The 18,482-nt window shown below is 36.2% G+C and overlaps 1 protein-coding gene across 1 annotated transcript in view; it reads left to right on the plus strand.

Moving 5' to 3' along the window:
- LOC145989860 (low choriolytic enzyme-like) overlaps nt 1–18,482 on the plus strand; it is an 88,745-nt gene that overhangs the window by 9,516 nt on the left and 60,747 nt on the right. Inside the window, exon 3 of the mRNA XM_083125320.1 lies at nt 1,602–1,904. Within this exon, the coding sequence (XP_082981446.1) occupies nt 1,602–1,904 (303 nt within the window). The remainder of the gene's footprint in view (nt 1–1,601; nt 1,905–18,482) is intronic.

Here is an 18,482-nt window from a genome sequence, read left to right on the forward strand (position 1 = left end):
TTTCAACGTAGAATAAGGCATAAAAATATGTAACGTTTTATGCTAATATTTTATAATTATAAACCTTCAATAGGATCATAATATACACATTTAGAAATGAACGTCGAGTTTAGAATAAGGTAGGTGAACTATGGTCCACGTTTCGAGAATCATATTAGAATGTAATGTAGCTAGCAAATGGCACTACATAAGTTTCCCTATGGTGCACTATATACCAACTGTCTCGGGCTGCCAGCAGCATCTTATGTAAGTTGTAGTGTTGGGGAGAGAGCAGGTAATTAAGAAAAGTGTGTCTACATCCTTGAAACTTACGCATGTTCATATATTATACACATTTTGAAAGCTCATTTAATTATCCTTTTGATCATGTAGTTACATTGTAAAAATGTTTATTGTGTCAAAGCAACACTACCAAGTTTTTATTATAAACGTGATCCAAAAGCGAGCTCTTAAGGTGGCCCGTGGCTCATTTGGTTTATTACACTTCGCTTTTCTACCACTTTTGGCTAACCGCAAAAATGAGTGATGATATGCTGAAGTCGATGACACACCCGTACACAGGCATCGTAGCTGTTGTGGTAACCACTCCGTCACGGAGGTCGGTTATTCGTCGTTACTGTGTATAATCCATGACAACAACCAAAAGTTTGAGACCAACAATTTTTTTCTAAAAAATTACAGAAATGTGAATAAGCATGAATAAATAAGTATTCTTTAGAATAAGCAATATTTTCTGAGCATAAGCCGTGGGCCACCTTTGGGACCCCTGTTCCCAACGTGGCCCATATGTAACGGTTTTGTATTTCTTTTTAAAGTTACAAACAATTTTACAAAATATCCATTTGGTACAAATTGTTAATTAGTTACAGTAGTTATTTTTTTAATATTTCAGAAATTTGTCTCTCATTAGAGGTTTGTAAATTGCCATAGAAGCTTTACTATGGCCACCTTTAGTTTACCTACTTCTTAGATATAAAGGGTGGCGCAAGAGCCATCATCCTATTTGAACTGACCTTTATTTTGACATCTTGTTGTTTATATCAGTAGTGTTTTGTCAGTTAAATAGAAGATACTCACGAAATTTATTGTGTGCGAAAATGAAAAAGTATACCCCACAAGAACGTGGAACAATTGTGACAATTTTGCGTGACACTTTTCCGGGCAGAGTAATATCCAGTTTTGGTGATTTGTTATGGCCGGCAAGGTCCCCCGATTTAACCGCTCCAGATTTTTTCCTTTGGAGATATTTGAAGTCATTGCTTTATGTCAATAAGCCAGAGACGTTACAGCAACTAAAGGAAAATATTCAGCATGGAATTCAAAACATTTTCCAACACCATGGAAAACGCAATAAAAGAGCCCAAATTTGCATCAATTGGAATGGTGGTCATTTATTGGATGTTATCTTTAAAAATTTAGGACATAAAACTTACAAGTATCAATAAAACTTTAACACAAAAAACCTAGTTTGTTTAATTTAAAACCATAGACTAAGAAAATCAGGTGATGACTTTTGCGCCACCTTGTATTAACAAAATGTGTACTGTAGAGGAGCTTTCATATTAATTACATTTTCTGTTATTGTTGTCACAATAATTCAGCTGAAGACGAGCGTCAGCGTCTCAGAGTTGCCATGGAAACATTCAACAATGACACATGTGTGCAGTTTGTGGAGCGACAGGACGAAGAAGATTATATCTACTTCAACAACGATCGAAGCGGCTGCTACTCCTACTTGGGCAAGCAGGGAGGAGGCCAGGTTGTCAACTTTCGGTACCCAGAATGCATGAGGAAAGCGGGAACGATACAGCACGAAATAATGCATGCGCTTGGAATCATACATGAACAGTCGAGGCCGGATCGAGACGATTACGTTACAATTAACTGGGATAATATGAATGAAAGTAAGTATTTAGTTTCATAACTCACACTGTAGTATCCAGTATATTTTACTGGAAGTTCTTAATAGAACCAACAGAATAATACTAATAATATAAGGGATTAATTAATTAATTAATTTTTTAATTAAACAAAAATACAGGATGTACAGGTATACAAAAATAACTACTTATGATGTGAAAACTACTCCTTGTAGTATTATCTCATAGTGAAGCTCAGTTGACAGAACGTCGATCCCAGATTTCAGTAGTCCACTTGTACGATCAATCGTTTCTGTTAAGTCACACATGCGCAGAAAATGCCTGGCTACCGAGATCACCAGATTTTACACCATTAAACTGTTTTGAATGGGGCTTCATTAAATATGTTGTGTACAAGAGGAAAGTTCACGATTTAGGTGATTTGAGACAGCGTATCGTTGCTCTAATAACGCCTCAAATGCTGGTCAACACTTGGCACAAGCTTGAGTATCGTTTGGTTGATTGATTGATTGATTTGCTTTATTTTACTTGACTTCTTAAGCAACTCTTGGCTAATTTGCGAAGATGGGGATGAGTGATGATGATATGATGGAATTCATGAATGGACACTAACAAACATCGATGCCCAGGCCAGGATTCGAACCCGGTACCCCTGGCGTCGTAACGCGATGTGCTAAACACTCCGCCACGGGGGCCGGCGAGTATCGTTTGGATATCTGTCGAGCTACAAATGGTGGGTCCCCACATTGAGGTGTGGGTACCAGCGTACATAAAAACTTTCTGAGTTACTTTGAACAAAACCTGGACAAGAAAGTTAGTAAACTTTACAGATACTAAGTAATACGTGTGTACTTTTGTATACCTCTAGCCCGGACACACTGTATAAACGTAAACATGAGATATTATATTGTGAACAGGAACTTGGTTGTGTCACTGTTAGTAAAAAAGGTAAAGTTCCACGTGCATGTGGTACCGTGCCATGAAGGCACATTTAGGAGGGTTGGGAGTCACACACTCTCGATCTCGAGCATTTTGGAGGTGATGTCATCAGCACCACGCTCCCGCCGCGTCCGTACTCGTTCAAGTCCACCATGCTCCATCGTGCTACGTAGACGCATATACGTATGTAAAATTTGATAGTTTCAGCCCACAATCATCTATTCCATTGTCATATATCACTCACTGTACATTGGTAAGATAGACTGAACGATATTTAACATATATTTAACATGGAAATAGTGACTATGTTCACTTAAGTTTCAATTTCAATGCGTCTTTCACTCCACGATCTGTATTTGAGGGCTCACTACTACAGACAAATTACGGTTTACATGTACTACTGAGCTTCGAGTGTACAGTATACCGGATGTTTCGCCTGTTCGAGCGTTATTCGCTCAAGCGTAGAAGCTCTCAAATCCTGTACGCTATCTAGCGTCGTCCCTGCGAACTATTTGGAGTTCGATCAAAATCCTCTCCCTCCAGCACTCTAGTCTGTGCAGTGACTATTGCCGAAAAGCACATATTCACATGAAGTTATTGAGTTTTCCACTCAGCGGAATCAGTGGACGATCTGTAGCGTCTATCGTAAGCATTCGCTATATTCTATTTATTCGCGAATTCAATTTGTTCTCCTTGATGTTGAAATACGTATGTCAGAAATGAGTTGTCCTTATTAGTTCATGCAAACGCTTACGTCACATTCGCGAGCCATGTTCAGATTTCGGTGAGTTTTATTTCTGAACTTTACATTTCAGTTCAAATTATTTTAGAATATACCAGCAGATAACTGTGTTGAAACAGTCTCCTGTATATCCACAATTAAAAATAGATATTTATTGGTTATCTTAGCAGATCCAATATTTTTAATGCCATTTTCGAACTCAGCACGTCAAATTCAGTAATTACTACTTTCGTTCCTGAAGCACACAAAGTTACATTTTTGAAACAAGTGTTATGCTTCTAATAAATCTCCTTCCTTTTGTCACTTGTTTACACTAGAATTTTTCACGTGACTAATTTCAATTGTGGCTAATCTTCTTAAACGTCATAAAGGTATCCACTGTCTAGTGTTTCTACTACGTAGATATACTTTTCTCATTAGGAGATAGATGGAGGAAAAAGTAGTGTCGTAGAGAATTTCTGGTAGTGTTGCTCACGGGACGGGACATGTCCCGTCTCGTCTCGTGTCTCGTCTCGAAAACGAAACGAGACACGAGACGGGACAAGCCTTTTGAAATTCGAGACGGGACGAGACGGAATGCCTTTCTCGTCTCGTTTTCGAGACGAGACACGAGACTTTTGAAAAGTCTCGTCTCTTCTCGAATGTCTCGAAAAAATAAAAGCAAAATTTTTAATCAGTTGCAAATACTTGTTTGCTTGGAATAGAGTATTTCAATTAGAAACGTTAATAAGCGTGTAATAAGTCAAAATAAGAAGACTATTCTAGAGAGAGGCATGAATGAATACCTAAACTTATTTCCTATACTCTTTCGAAACACAGCGTTACTCCCCATTTTTTTAAAAAAAATATTCCAGGTTAATAACTTTATGTTACGATAGTACTCCAGATACTAATACAATTCTCAATAACATCAAGTAAAGGGGCAGGTAGAGAAGGTGGAAGGAGGGGTCAAAATATCGTGGAATGTCTGCGTCCGAGGTTTATCTTGTAAAAATAGTGTCAGCTCTATAGGTTGGAAAGATAAACGGACCGACGGATATGGTTTATTTTTATTATTTAATTTTTACATCAAAGGGTGTACAGAAGTGATTGTTATTAGGAAGTAGGAAAAGCATTGTAGGAAACATGGCAGTACAAATTGATAAGGAGTTGTTGGGAAAGTTATTAAGGAGTCCAAGTTATAAGCAAGACTAAGAGAAGGAGATAACTAGGGACAAATAATATTGCATTATCCCACTCCGAACAGCTGAGAGCTAAAGAGGAGGAGAAAATAAGGGAAATATGGAAAGAAGTAATTTGGTAATTTTAGTGTTTACAGGGAACCACGACAAGATTTTACCACATGATTATTTGCACGGGTTGCGAAATTATTAGAATGTTATGGAAATTTCGGATATGTCTTTGTTGAGAAAATTATTGTTGTTTCCTTCAGGCATTCTGCAGGTGGTTGGCTTCGCTTTTTTACGTCCGTTAGAAGATTATTTCTAATGTTTTTTTTTATTTCTTTATTTCTTATTTATTGAGAATACTATTCCTTGGATTGTAATAACGAAATACTGAGACTGATATAGCATATATTTCAAATGAAGGAAGTGCACTAAGTTCTGTATAATCATCGTAGAAGGAAACTTTGTTCTATGAGGGGACTCCCCGATGGTACAGTGGTAGCATCGTCGCCTTGTAATCAAGGGGTCCCGGGTTCGATACCCGGTGAAGGCACATTGTGATTTGAACCGCACTTTAAACTGTGGGTCCAGTCCCGATTAGCCTTTCTGTAAATCAGATGAAGGAATGTTGTAGCTGTTCTTTTTATTCTGTAAATTCAGCCTTCCAGTTTATGAGCAAAATACATGTAGTATCTACACTGTCTACATTTTCACTCGTTATTAAACACATTTCCCAAAGTAGTTTTATCGAACTTCAGAGCGAAGCTGACAGCAATGTCAGGGTGGCGGGAGCTTGTTTACGACCAGGGTGTATTCCGAGACTATTTTTTCGCCGTTCCCCACTGACAAAGGTTTCGCTTTGAACAATGGACACCGTTGCTTCAGGGGGCAAACGCCAAACATAGGAAGAGGTTGACCTGCAGTAGCGGGTACGTGCCATAAATCCAGGCCTAAAGTAGGAATGAAAGTTGATGCAAGGGAGGGGCAATAAAAATTCTGTAATTTGGTTTGCTTGCTGACAGGAAGTTTTGCATGAAAAGCTGAAAAGGAAAACGGCAGACTTTGCATGAAGGAGGGACAGTGAACACAAGTTCTTTGTATTATTCGCCGACACACAAGCTTCCATTTCGAAGGTGAGGCTATCAGCAGCGAAGTTATTAGAGGGTTGGAAGCAGTGACGACGCCAGAGGGGGCAGGGGGACGCCCCATGTCAGACACTTCGCCCCCCCCCCCACCCGGGCCCCCCAACTGAAGTTAATTAAATATCGAATAATAAGAGACTTCATTTATAAGAGTATGACGATTTTCACCTTTTCAAAGTGGTGTATTCTGCATGATATCAATTTCCTGCTTATAATACCAACTTGATTAACAGATATTAATTTGCTTCGTCCAAGATTCGAGCGCCGACCTGGGCATATGTGATTTCTCATTCATTTATGTCCTGTTATAGCCGAGATTAACCTAAGTTTTAACCAGTCTTAAGAACTGGGAAAAAGTGTTGAATGTGGATGATTTTAAAAGATCACGAATATTTTCAGGACCACAAGACATAATCTGTAATATGGGCAAATTAATCTAATCGTGGTCGATAGTGACAACGCTAATTATTAAAAGACATTCAAAGTTGATTCAAGATTTGGTTGGTTGGTTGATTTGGCGTTTGAAGTCCACTTTATGTACAGTAAGGCTAATCGGGACTGGACTTATAGTTTAAAGTGCCTCCACTGGGTATCGAACCCGAGACCAAAGGTGATCGAAGAAAAACCGACACTACATGTCAGTTGTTGTGGATTCATCGCGGTTTCTTACTATTCAGGGACTTGAATTTCGAGATGAGTCTGAGGAAACCTTATCAAAGGAAATTTCTTCGATACTCTTGAAGCTAATGAGGGGATATTATTTGGAAATGTATTGAACGTGAACCTTAAAATGCAAATTACACTTAAACTTCGATTCAAAACATATCGCGGGCAGGTAAAAGAACGCTTATTAGGATTTGCCACTCTTCAATTAGATGCAGGTTCGCTCTTTCTCGTACATAGCCTATCAAAATCGAAGAACTTCTTCCCACAAACTTAATAGGTGCCTGTAATTGGGTAGCACAGACATACGTTGGAGTGGTAGAGTAAGAGTAAGTATTGCCAGGGTCAGAATATTTATTGAATTATGAGATAACTGTAACCTTTGTCTGATTTTTTATCCTGTGATAACGTTTCCCTGAAAGGTGAAGCACAAATTTTGCCCAAAACTCTTCAGCGTTACGAAGTTGGTTGTCCTTAAAATCTTTGAAAAGGCTTGCTCGAAACAGGATGCTGGATGCAAACTGCCTCATTTGGCTGTTCTTGCTATTGAGAAGAAATGTCAAGTCCTGGACGTACCAAAGGTGCGCAATGCGTTCTCCAAAGCACATACAGCAGAATTCTCCTACAGGAGAATTGCACTTCACTAAGTGCCTCACATTGTTTCTAATACTTAAGAAGATTCATTTCTTCCAACGTCACGTTTATTTTGCAAGAAAATTAAACTCTTAGAAGCATTATTCTCATCATATATATTATTATCTTATAACTTAAATATTTATATCAGTAGTTTCATCTCAAGAAAGACGATGAATTATAAAATTATGAATGTCTTTCAATACTGAAATAGGCCACTAGAGACAACGCAACTTACAAATAAAAAAGAATTAATGTCTTTATTAAAACGAATCATGTGGAGATAAACTCGTAATCAAGAAGTAAATTTAGGCAGTAAACGTCCACTCTAAATAAAAGACAAACACAAAACACCATACATGAATATAATAATAGTTATTATTATAATTATTATTATATAAGTATATATATATGTAGTGTTTTCGGGCGTTTTAATGTGATGCCCCCTTACAATATTTTGTTGCCAGCCCCCCCCCCCAGTCAAAAATTTCCCTGGCGCCGTCACTGGTTGGAAGTAAATTTATTAGGACGAGGAAAGTAACATTAGCTGTTGACAGTGTTGCACCAAAGGACGTGATATGTGCTACTGTTTGTATAAATGATAGGAAATTTAAGCAAAAATTTATAATTGTTGAGACTGGAGAGTTTTTTCCTTCATTTGATCGTAGGAAGAGGTTTTCTGAGACAGAGTGGGATTATTTTACACATACATGGGAAAGGATGGTTGTTTAAAATAGAGACGTATTTTGCACATTTTTTAAAAGTTAAGATAAAACGAGAATTTAGCCTTACTGTTATGAAAAGAAATAACGCAGTACGAGGAAATAATAACTTCACATTTTTCGCACCTGGTGGGATGCAACACAAGAGTATTGCAGGAAGTCCATGAACGAGGATGAAGAAGGATGTGTGAAATTTGACTTAACTGCGGGTGAATTAGTTTATTCTAATATTCTTAAGGTTGATATTGTTTCTTTTGTTTTTTTTTAAGTCCACTTGATTCGCAAGTAGGCTAAATCGCGAGCCGACCTACAGTTTAAAGTGCGATCCGATCCACCTTGTGCCTCCATTGAGTATCGACGCGAGGGCCCTTCATTACAAGACCCCGACGTTATTACTACGCCATCGGGGAGGCACCTAATTTACACAAATATGTTGATTCCAATAACACATTACATGCATAATCTGATAATGATGCACTTTGGGTGCATCTAAACTTTTTTTTTTCAACTATAGCATGTCTAAAAGAATCATTGAAGTTGGTATTTTTATAACTTCAGGAGGCATGGCTCTGTAAACGTGCGATATAAACTTAATGCAGGTTTGCCTTCCATACGTGGTGGTTTTGTCACGTTTCTTCGCTTCGTAAAACATACACTTTGCAGGAAAGGCTTCTTGCATCCTTCTGGGGCCTTGCTCTAGCTAAACAAAAAATATATTTGTTTAGCATAATCGAGGGTTACATATTCCTGCCGAACTTACTAGAAAACAAGGATTCTATTGGGATCATACTGCTTTGAATGACAGTATCAATGAAGTTTTATGTACGCTACTACTTATAATAATGAGCATAAAATATTAATCAGGAACTTTATTTTTCGTCAACTGGATGTAACATCTTTTTTTGTTATTCAGCAAATATTCAATTCATCACCTTTTTTGACATTAATTTTCTTCCCAGGACAGCTGTTTTTATGCAGATTTTGACGATCTTAACTACACGTAAGCTAGATATTAGCTAATATTCGTGCTGTCATATTACTATTCTTCTACCATCTTTGTACCATTTCATGCAATAACAATAATAGAATTGATTAATTTACATATTCAAGTGAATAGACCTATGAATTATATTAATGTATTAATTTAAACATTTGCTTAATTATTGTCATTAATGTTATTATTATCATTTTTTCTGAAACACTTGGCTCAGACACCCTCCCCCGACATATATTTCTAGATGTGTGCCTGCCGAAGGATAAATTAGATAAAGCGGTGGTGGTACCGGACTTAGAGGCTAAAGGGAAAACAAAGAAGTATGTGCGTCATAAGCTGAGCATAAGAAACAGTACAATATCACAAAGAAACACTTTTTGAAACTTATGTCATAGAAGATGTTTAACAGTATTAAGAACAATAAATTCTTTCTATTTGTAATATACTAAATATTGAAATTTTAAATAGTCTTTTGTGCTCGTACTACACATTTAAAAACTTTTTTGTTGCTCCCCAGCGCCAAGCTTAGAATTTAAAGAAAAAATGTACATTTTCATAGTGCACGGAAGTTCGACATTCAGAAAGAAAGAAGGTCTATTGGAAAACATTTCAAGACTTCCAAAAGGTATAGCAGTAATGAAAAAGAGCACTCACTTACAGTAGCGTGCCCAGGATTTTCGAAAAGGAGGGGTTATGTGTAGTTTTTCTTGGTAGTGAGCCCTCATTTTGTCATATTTGCCTACCTTCGACGTTCTTTCTTTTAGGAATGCTGGACCAAAAGGGGGGGGGTATAACCCCCACCAACCCTCCTTGGGCACGCCACTGCTCACTTATACCGTGTTTGTTACAACCTGTCCGGCTTCCCGCGGTAGCTGATCGCTGGCTTTTCTAGCATAAACCAAGCGGTGTTGCTGCTGAAGACCGCCTGAACTCCGTGCTGGGGAAAGCCAAAGCCAGGCAGCAAATTAAAATACGCAGCGTGGCAACAACGTCTACGTAAGCTCCTCTTTTCTGGCTTCCATTCGCTCCTCGTTGCCCAGCAGACGACTTTTTTCTCGCTTCTCATTGGCACTAAAACTGTCGAGCGATCGCTAGCGCTGGAAACGGGACAGGTTCTAACAAACTTGGTATAAATGTACGATGGATAGACAGTTGTATGAAGCGAGAAAAGCCACAAGGTAGATTTCATAAGATACCTAGCAATCAGTAACCAACAAACTGCATTTTTAATATTAATGTCCTCATGATTAACGAACCTTATTTATTCTCACCACGCAATGGTAAATATTTGGAGCTTTATCCCACTTTCCGGAAAAATATTTTGTGTTTCTGCTACTTTTGACTTGTGTTGGCATGATATTCCGGATCACTTTTACGAGACGAGACGGGACAAAACGAGACGGGACGAGACGAGACGAGACAAAACCCTTCGAGACGGGACACGAGACGGGACAAAGGAATATTTTCGAGACGAGACACGAGACGAGACAGCATTTTCACGAGACGGGACGGGACAGACCAAAGTCTCAACTCGTCGAGTCTCGTGGGCAACACTAATTTCTGGCGACACCTTGGAGTAGTTTGGTACTGGATTGCGCTAAAGCTACAGGTTTGATCTGAGGATGTCTAAAAATGTCCGGAATGTGGGTTCCGGAAAATTTAAAATACGGATTTGGAAATTTTACTATCCGCATTTCGGAAGAAATCCATATTCCAGAGATAATCCAGATATCCAGAACCGTCACTGTGTTATAGCAATTGAAGTCGAAAGAGTTCGGTCAAGATTCTGACGACACGAATTCAAGGCGATATCGTCTGGTGCCTTGTAATTGCACGGATGAATTCACACTAGCTAGAGACCTCGTCACCAAGTAGCCAGTTGTCTTCCCTTTGGCGTAGAAATCTCTATGTGTCCCAAAATGATTATCGGGGTTTCACAGTCGTTTTTTCCTCTTATATGAAGGGTACAAGAACAAAGCTTGTATGAGAGTAAACAACAACTCAACAAGTTTACACAGTGTACCTTATAAATGTTCAATGTGAACACCTTTCGTGACACGGCACACATCCATCCGTAAGTCCAATGCTTCCCGACGCTTTTGTTCGACACACTTGGACGTTCAGGACTCTTCCCTTTGCAGACACATCCAGTTTGAAACTTATAAAAATGTCGATGAACGTTGTTATCGGACGGAGGATCACTTCCAAATCGCTGGACTGAACCATCAGAACCACAATTTACAAATTCAAAGACACAAAAGAACTTCTGCACGGGATTCGCCATCTTGAAATACACTTACACTGTCATGACTGGTGGGAAACAAATGATAAGCGCTCAGGATAGACAACTTTCACAGCCGTTCTTGTCGTACATGTACTATATAAACATTAACCTTCGTCTGTTGCAATATACCAACCACTTGAATTGAAACTCCGATAATCATTTTGAGACAAGGTGTACTGGGAATGTATAAATTTGATTCAGTACTTAATTTCTGTGCAACTACTGAAACCAGTAGCGGCGATTGGGTTCCACAATTAGGGGGAAAGGGCAGTTTATTTTCTCTTGGCAAACAAGGCTTAGCATTAAGTGGTCATAGTGAGAGGGCAATTGTCTCCCACGCCACCCTAATCGCCGGCACTGAAACTAAAATTAACGTGCTCTCTAAACCTACGTTAGCGTGTAACAACAACGATGATGATGATGATGATAATAATAATAAGTCAAGCAGCTCTTGCTCGGTATTTTTGCTTCGGACTCCTTACAAATAACAACAATTCTGTGCTTGTGTCTGAAAAGCTATTTTTATCTGCCAAAATCAAAGCCTGTCAAACAGCTTTTCATTGTTTACTGATAGGACGTGGTCAATGTAACGATGCATATTACAGACCTTATGTAGCTTTCTACGAGTTAGAAAACCACTATAATTTCTTAAGTTATGGTAACGGTGCTAGATCAACACTGATATTTTGGAAGTCTTATCGGCATTTATCGTAGGACCTTTTGCACAAAAGGCAGACCGTTGACTATTTCTTACTGGGAGCCCTTAAAGTTAACAAAATATGTCAATTACAATTAAACGTGAACACCTTCTTCGACGATCGTAGATGGTTGATTGATTGATTTGGTGTTTTAAGTCCACTTTAAGCACAGTAAGGCTAATCGGGACTGGACCTACAGTTTAAAGTGGGATCCGAACCACCATGAGCCTCCACCGGGTATCGAACCCGGGACCCCTTGATTATAAGGCGACGACGATACCACTAATCGTAGATGGAAACAAAGTTTAACCTGAAATTTAAGTTTACTTCAATTTGGCAGCTGCTTTACAGTGGTTGGTTCTCAAGAACTGTAGCGCCACGGTATTTTATTTATTTATTTATTTCGACTATTTTCCATGGCGACGTTAAGGCTGCGAGTGCCCTCTCTACCACTTAACCATGTATATATATCTATTTTTCTATGATATAAGCATATTCCAAGAATGAGAGTAATCTGAAATAGGTTTAATTTAGTTCATGTAATATTCTTGAAAAAAATCTAGAAGTTACTTATCTGATATGTGCACCGACAACACTAGTAAAAATAGTAAAAAATTATGTTCATAGAAATAAGGTATAATAATTCTTTCTCGGTTTTCAGTCGCATTTAAAATACGAAGTTAATTTAATTTACTTTTTCCTTGTCTATTTGGGTCTGTAACTGATGTTATTACATTTGATTGATTTGATTGATTTAGTTTATTTTACTTTTATTTTTGTGCCTCTTGGCTAATTTGCGAAGATGGGGATGAGTGATGAAATGATGAAATTGATGAATGGACATTCACAAACAACCAAGACCGATAGGGATTCGAACCCGGGACCCTTGGTGTCGCAGCGCGATGTGCTAACCACTCGGCCACAGGGTCGGGCTGATGTTATTACAGTTTATAAACGTTACAGTGTTCTCGATGAATTTCTACTAACGACCTATTTTAGTTGCGGAGAGGGAGGGGAAGTAGAGGTTGAATACGATAAGCTCGCTCGCTTTTTAATATTCGCAATTTATTCGCATGTACTTATAACTAATTTGCACGGGTTTTAATTAATTTGCGCGTACTTAGAATTCATTAGCAAGTACTTAGAGTACTTTACATTTATGTATTTGCATGTTTATAACTTTTTATGAATATATATTTATTTATTTTATGAAAAATATGTATATAGAAGGTAATTAGAGGTACTAAACGGTATGCATATGGTTTTATATTCATTACTGCAAAGTATGTAACGTATGAAACTATAATAATTAATGTTTATAATATTGAAAATAAGTTTTCTATGGTTTATGAACCGCTATGAACGGTGGTAATGGGTGTAGGTACAAGTCCAATTACGATTGGGGACGGTCCCGGTACTCGAACCCACGATATGTAATATTATTAATTAGTACTATGCAGTAATTTCATCATGTTATGAAACACGATGGTGCAACACGCTAGACAGAATACTGTTTTAGAATCTCGACTCCGCTCTGATGCCAGACAGAGAGAAAGAATTAATATTCAGCGCAGGTAGAGAAGAAAGGAATTTTGGGGAAGCGCGCTCAAGGTCAAATGACGTCACAACGTCAGAACAAAGGAAGAACCTGATTGACCAATCAGAGATCGCGTCGGTAGGTTTTCAGAACCGGTTTTTTTCAAGGTTAACCAGTACGCAATAACAGGGGAAAGCTATGCAATGCCGTAGGGCAGGGGAGGGATTCAACCAGACAACAAAGGATGTCTGGAAATAAGCAGCAAGGGTCAAATCTCTGAAGCTATGCGTCGCTTGTAGAATCGGTTTCCGCCGCCAATTAATATTCCGTTCAGGTTTGCCTTCAAGGCACAGGACGCTTTAGCGCAGGTTTTTTTTTATCTGTACTATGAAGAAGGGAGAGCTATTAGGGACGGGGCCTACAGTTTTCACCATTTGCTTTTATCACGGGGTAACGAACCTAGGACCCTTTGATTATTGATTTAGGTAGTAAATGTATGTTACTGTGTGCTATTTAACTTAATTTTGAGTTTATTTTTTACCAAACTTTGACTTTATGTCAAACATTTTCACAGCTTATCCTTATTTTTACAAAAATAACACTATTTGTACTATTCAGGCAACATTTTTTATTAAATTTTGGACTCGCAAAGATATTTTTACAACTTTTTAACTTATTATTTTACAACTTTATGTTAATTTTTTACCTAAATAACACTATTTGTACTATTCAGGCAACATTTTTTATTAAATTTTGGACTCACAAAGACATTTTTTTCAACGTTTAACTTATTATTTTACAACTTTATATTAATTTTTTACCAAAATAACACTATTTGTACTATTCAAGCAACATTTTTTATTAAATTTTGCACTCACAAAAAACATTTTTTCAATTTTTAACTTATTATTTTACAATTTTATGTTAATTTTTTTACCAAAATAACACTATTTGTACTATTCAGGCAACATTTTTTATTAAATTTTGGACTCGCAAAGACATTTTTTCAACTTTTAACTTATTATTTTACAACTTTAAGTTAATTTTTTACCAAAATAACACTATTTGTACTATTCAAGCAACATTTTTTATTAAATTTTGCACTCACAAAAAACATTTTTTCAATTTTTAACTTATTATTTTACAATTTTATGTTAATTTTTTTACCAAAATAACACTATTTGTACTATTCAGGCAACATTTTTTATTAAATTTTGGACTCGCAAAGACATTTTTTACAACTTTTTAACTTATTATTTACAATTTTGTACCTATTTTTTACCTAAATAACACTATTTATACTATTAAGGAAAGACTTTTAGTTATATTTTAGATACACAAAGTGTGTGTTCTCAACTTCTATCTGTTTATTTCACAAGTTTAGGCTTATTATTATTCAAATAACACAATTCAATCTGTTCAGGAAAGACTTTTAGTTATATTTTCGACACACAGAGTGTGTTTTTTCAACTTCTATCTGTTTATTTCACAAGTCCAGGCTTATTATTACCAAAATAATACAATTCAATCTGTTCAGGAAAGACTTTTAGTCGCATTTTCGACACACAGAGTGTGTGATCTCAACTTCTATCTGTTTATTTCACAAGTTTAGGCTTATTATTACCAAAATAATACAATTCAATCTGTTCAGGAAAGACTTTTAGTCGCATTTTCGACACACAAAGTGTGTGTTCTCAACTTCTATCTGTTTATTTCACAAGTTTAGGCTTATTATTACTCAAATAACACAATTCTATCTGTTCAGGAAAGATTTTTAGTTACATTTTCGACACACAAAGTGTGTGTTCTCAACTTTTATTTGTTTATTTTACAAGTTTAGCCTAATATTTACTCAAATGACACTATTTATATTATTCAGGCACCATTTTTATTACATTTTGGACTCTCAAAGACACACACACACACACACACACACACACAGAGAGAGAGAGAGAGAGAGAGAGATTTTTTCCAAGTTTACAGGATTATTCTCTAGTTTACTCAAATAACACAATTTAGATGTGTTTTGAATTATATTTTGGATGCAAAAGTATGTTTTGACAAGTTCTACCCTTTTATTTTACAAGTTTAGGCTTATTATTACTCAAATAACACAATTTAATCCAGTCAGGAAGGATTTGTTATTATATTTTGGATGCACAAAGAGAGGTTTTCAACTTTTTTATTGATTTTTTGCAGGGTATGTATTAATTTTTATTTATTTTGTTTTGTATCATATATACATTTACAAATTTTTAACTTAGAGTTTAGTATTTATTTAATTTTTTCAAAAACACTAAAAAAAAAGTACTTTTAGCTAAAATGTAAGCCACAGAATATATTATTATTATTATTAGGGTTTACTGATTTCCACTATGCTATTTTTGGTTCTGTATTTCTATATGTATTTATTTAGGGCAGGTTACGCCTGCCACGTAGGAAAGTTTGTTTATTTTAGAGTTTGCTGAGTATTTTGTTACTGCTATACTAGGTAAAGTTTCCAAAATATATCAGGTAGGGCTCCATCCATATACTTTTGTTTTTGCTGTTTGGAGATGATGCGATCAGCATCACTCTCCATCTGCTTTTTATTTTATGTACCCAATATTATTTTGAGGCTTAGTGAATTCTAGAGCCTATTTATGCAGGAGAGAGGAGAGAGGACTTGAAAATTTTGATCTCAGACAACCCACAACTATTTGTCAGAGTATTTTAAAGGATATTTTATACTTATTATGTGCCACTAGAATATCAAAGCTTGCTTAATTTTTATGTCTGTAACGCATTTATTGTATTTCTAGCTAAGGCTTACTGGATAAAGTACACGAAATGTTTAACATTTCAACTATTTGCTTTTATACGAAGCCAAATTTTTAGTGTAACGAAAATTATTGTGTGTCTATGAGGTCTGAAACCCCTTTCCCGATGGGTCCATAACTGGACGCTTACTAATATTGTTTTTTCCCCCTTACATATAACAATTTAACAATATAATTACAATACGAAGTTAACAGACGGCTTAGGGGCCTAGGTCCACTTTCCAAACTTTTTTACTATTCTAGAAGAATTATTTAGCTTTATAGCCTTTTTCAAGGTATTTTTGAAGTATTACTGGCTTCTTTGGGTGCATCAACACTTGGGTTATTTCCATTTGGTTTATTATACGAGGTTTATTTTTTACTCTAAGATCAATATATGTCTCCGAGGACTAAAATACATTTATTGAAGCTAAAAGCTTAGGCTGTAACTAGGGACTTAGCATGTATATCGACAATTTATAGGACAACACGAACCTTACAAAGGATTATAGGTGACGTACGACCACACGTCAGAGCTTTGTTAATCTGCAAGAAGCAGTTGCAACTAATGCTATGAGGATATAATGTTAATTTTTCATTGTTTCACAAGGAGGCTATTTTTTACACAACCAATATTTGCTTTTTCAAGTAACTACATGTACCAGAAGCACACATGCCAACACTAACTAGATTTTGATTTATACTATCTCAGGTGCTAAATGTATCAAGAACACTGATTGTATATATTTTTGAGAATCCAACTATATCAGGATTTTTCTATGTAAGTATATTTTTATTGACTGGCTTATTTAACAGATCAAACAGAAAGACGGCAAAATTCACTAAATGTAGGTGATTGCATGAAAATAACTAGATCAAGGGGTGACCAACAGTGAGCTGAATGTATATATAGAGGGTTGCGCTCTATTATTCTCACCTTCGCTGGATTGGCGAAGGAACGCACTTGTGGGCGGTAGAACCTGAACGGGCTCCACCATGGCATCGGAGACTCGAAGCAGATGTTTTGGAGGATGAACCGAAGTAGGGTCATAGGCGCTACGACCAATTTGGTCATTGCTTTTTATATGAGGAACCAATTTGGCCCACTCCCAAAATTAACTTACATTGCTTATAACTTATGAAATTTGAAGTCTGCACAAGATCCGATGACAAAATCTAAAATTGTAACAACCCTGCCAGGGACTTGAACCCTGGACAGATAGGTTAAAAGCCTAGCGCTATACAAACTAAGCTACCTGCATTTTTAAAAAGTTAGTTATGTTAAGAAATATATTGAAACACCTGAGAACACTCTTGGTCTGGTTTGACAGAGAAGGAGACAACATTTCCAAATTTTTACAGACTGGGTGTATTTTTCCACTATAGAGGTCTTCACTATATGTAATTCGAAACGCTAAAGTTCAGCTAGCTTCCAAAATTGAGGTAAAAATTGTGTTTGGCGAGATTAACAAGTTACAATTATATCCAGTTACGGACAAATAAAGCTAAAACTCTTAGATTTGCTGTACTAGCCAAGTTTTAGTAACATTTTCTTCACTTTAGTACAAATACCAAAGAAATAGGTATATTTTATTTATAATTTGACAAAATGTACTAGTATTTAATTTACAAAGTTAGGTAAAAAGCAGTATTTTTTAAAAATATTGTTACTGCCTTCAAATTTTATGTTATTTAGCCAGTAACAACTGATTTACACTGTTTGGCATCCTTTAAATAGGAAAAGAAGGAATTATTTGTTTATTATTTTTACTTTATATTTATTTAAGAAAACAATTCTACAGTTTAACTTAATTTTAACAAATTGTTACTAATTTATATATCAAAGTTATGTTATTTAGAGTGTATCAAGGCGTATAAAGTTAATATTTGTACTTATCAGTTCAACTAACAATTATATTTTTACACACAAAAGATGATGTTTACAGTTAAATTATTTGAATCAGAGAATAATATTTTACAGTAATTGATTCATTCAGCACTAGTCAGTACTTTTATGCTTCAGAAAGTTTTTTTAATTTTCTATTACGCATGCTATTTTGGGCTATTTTTAAAATGTATTTCAAAGGCAAACTGGTTTAATTTTCTGCTTATAATGCAAAGTTGACATAGTTTTCGCACAATGCATTGTACATTTGTTATATTCTCTACTTACAATTCAAATATTATGCTTATTTAATGTATAACTAACTAACTCTCTAGCCTTCTTAAACCCGAAGGTTCATGGCTGCAGCAACACATGCCTTTCATCTGTCCCTGTTCTGAG

Source organism: Lepisma saccharinum, chromosome 7 (assembly GCF_977018435.1).
Source record: "Lepisma saccharinum chromosome 7, izLepSacc3.1, whole genome shotgun sequence".
Classification (NCBI taxonomy): domain Eukaryota; kingdom Metazoa; phylum Arthropoda; class Insecta; order Zygentoma; family Lepismatidae; genus Lepisma; species Lepisma saccharinum.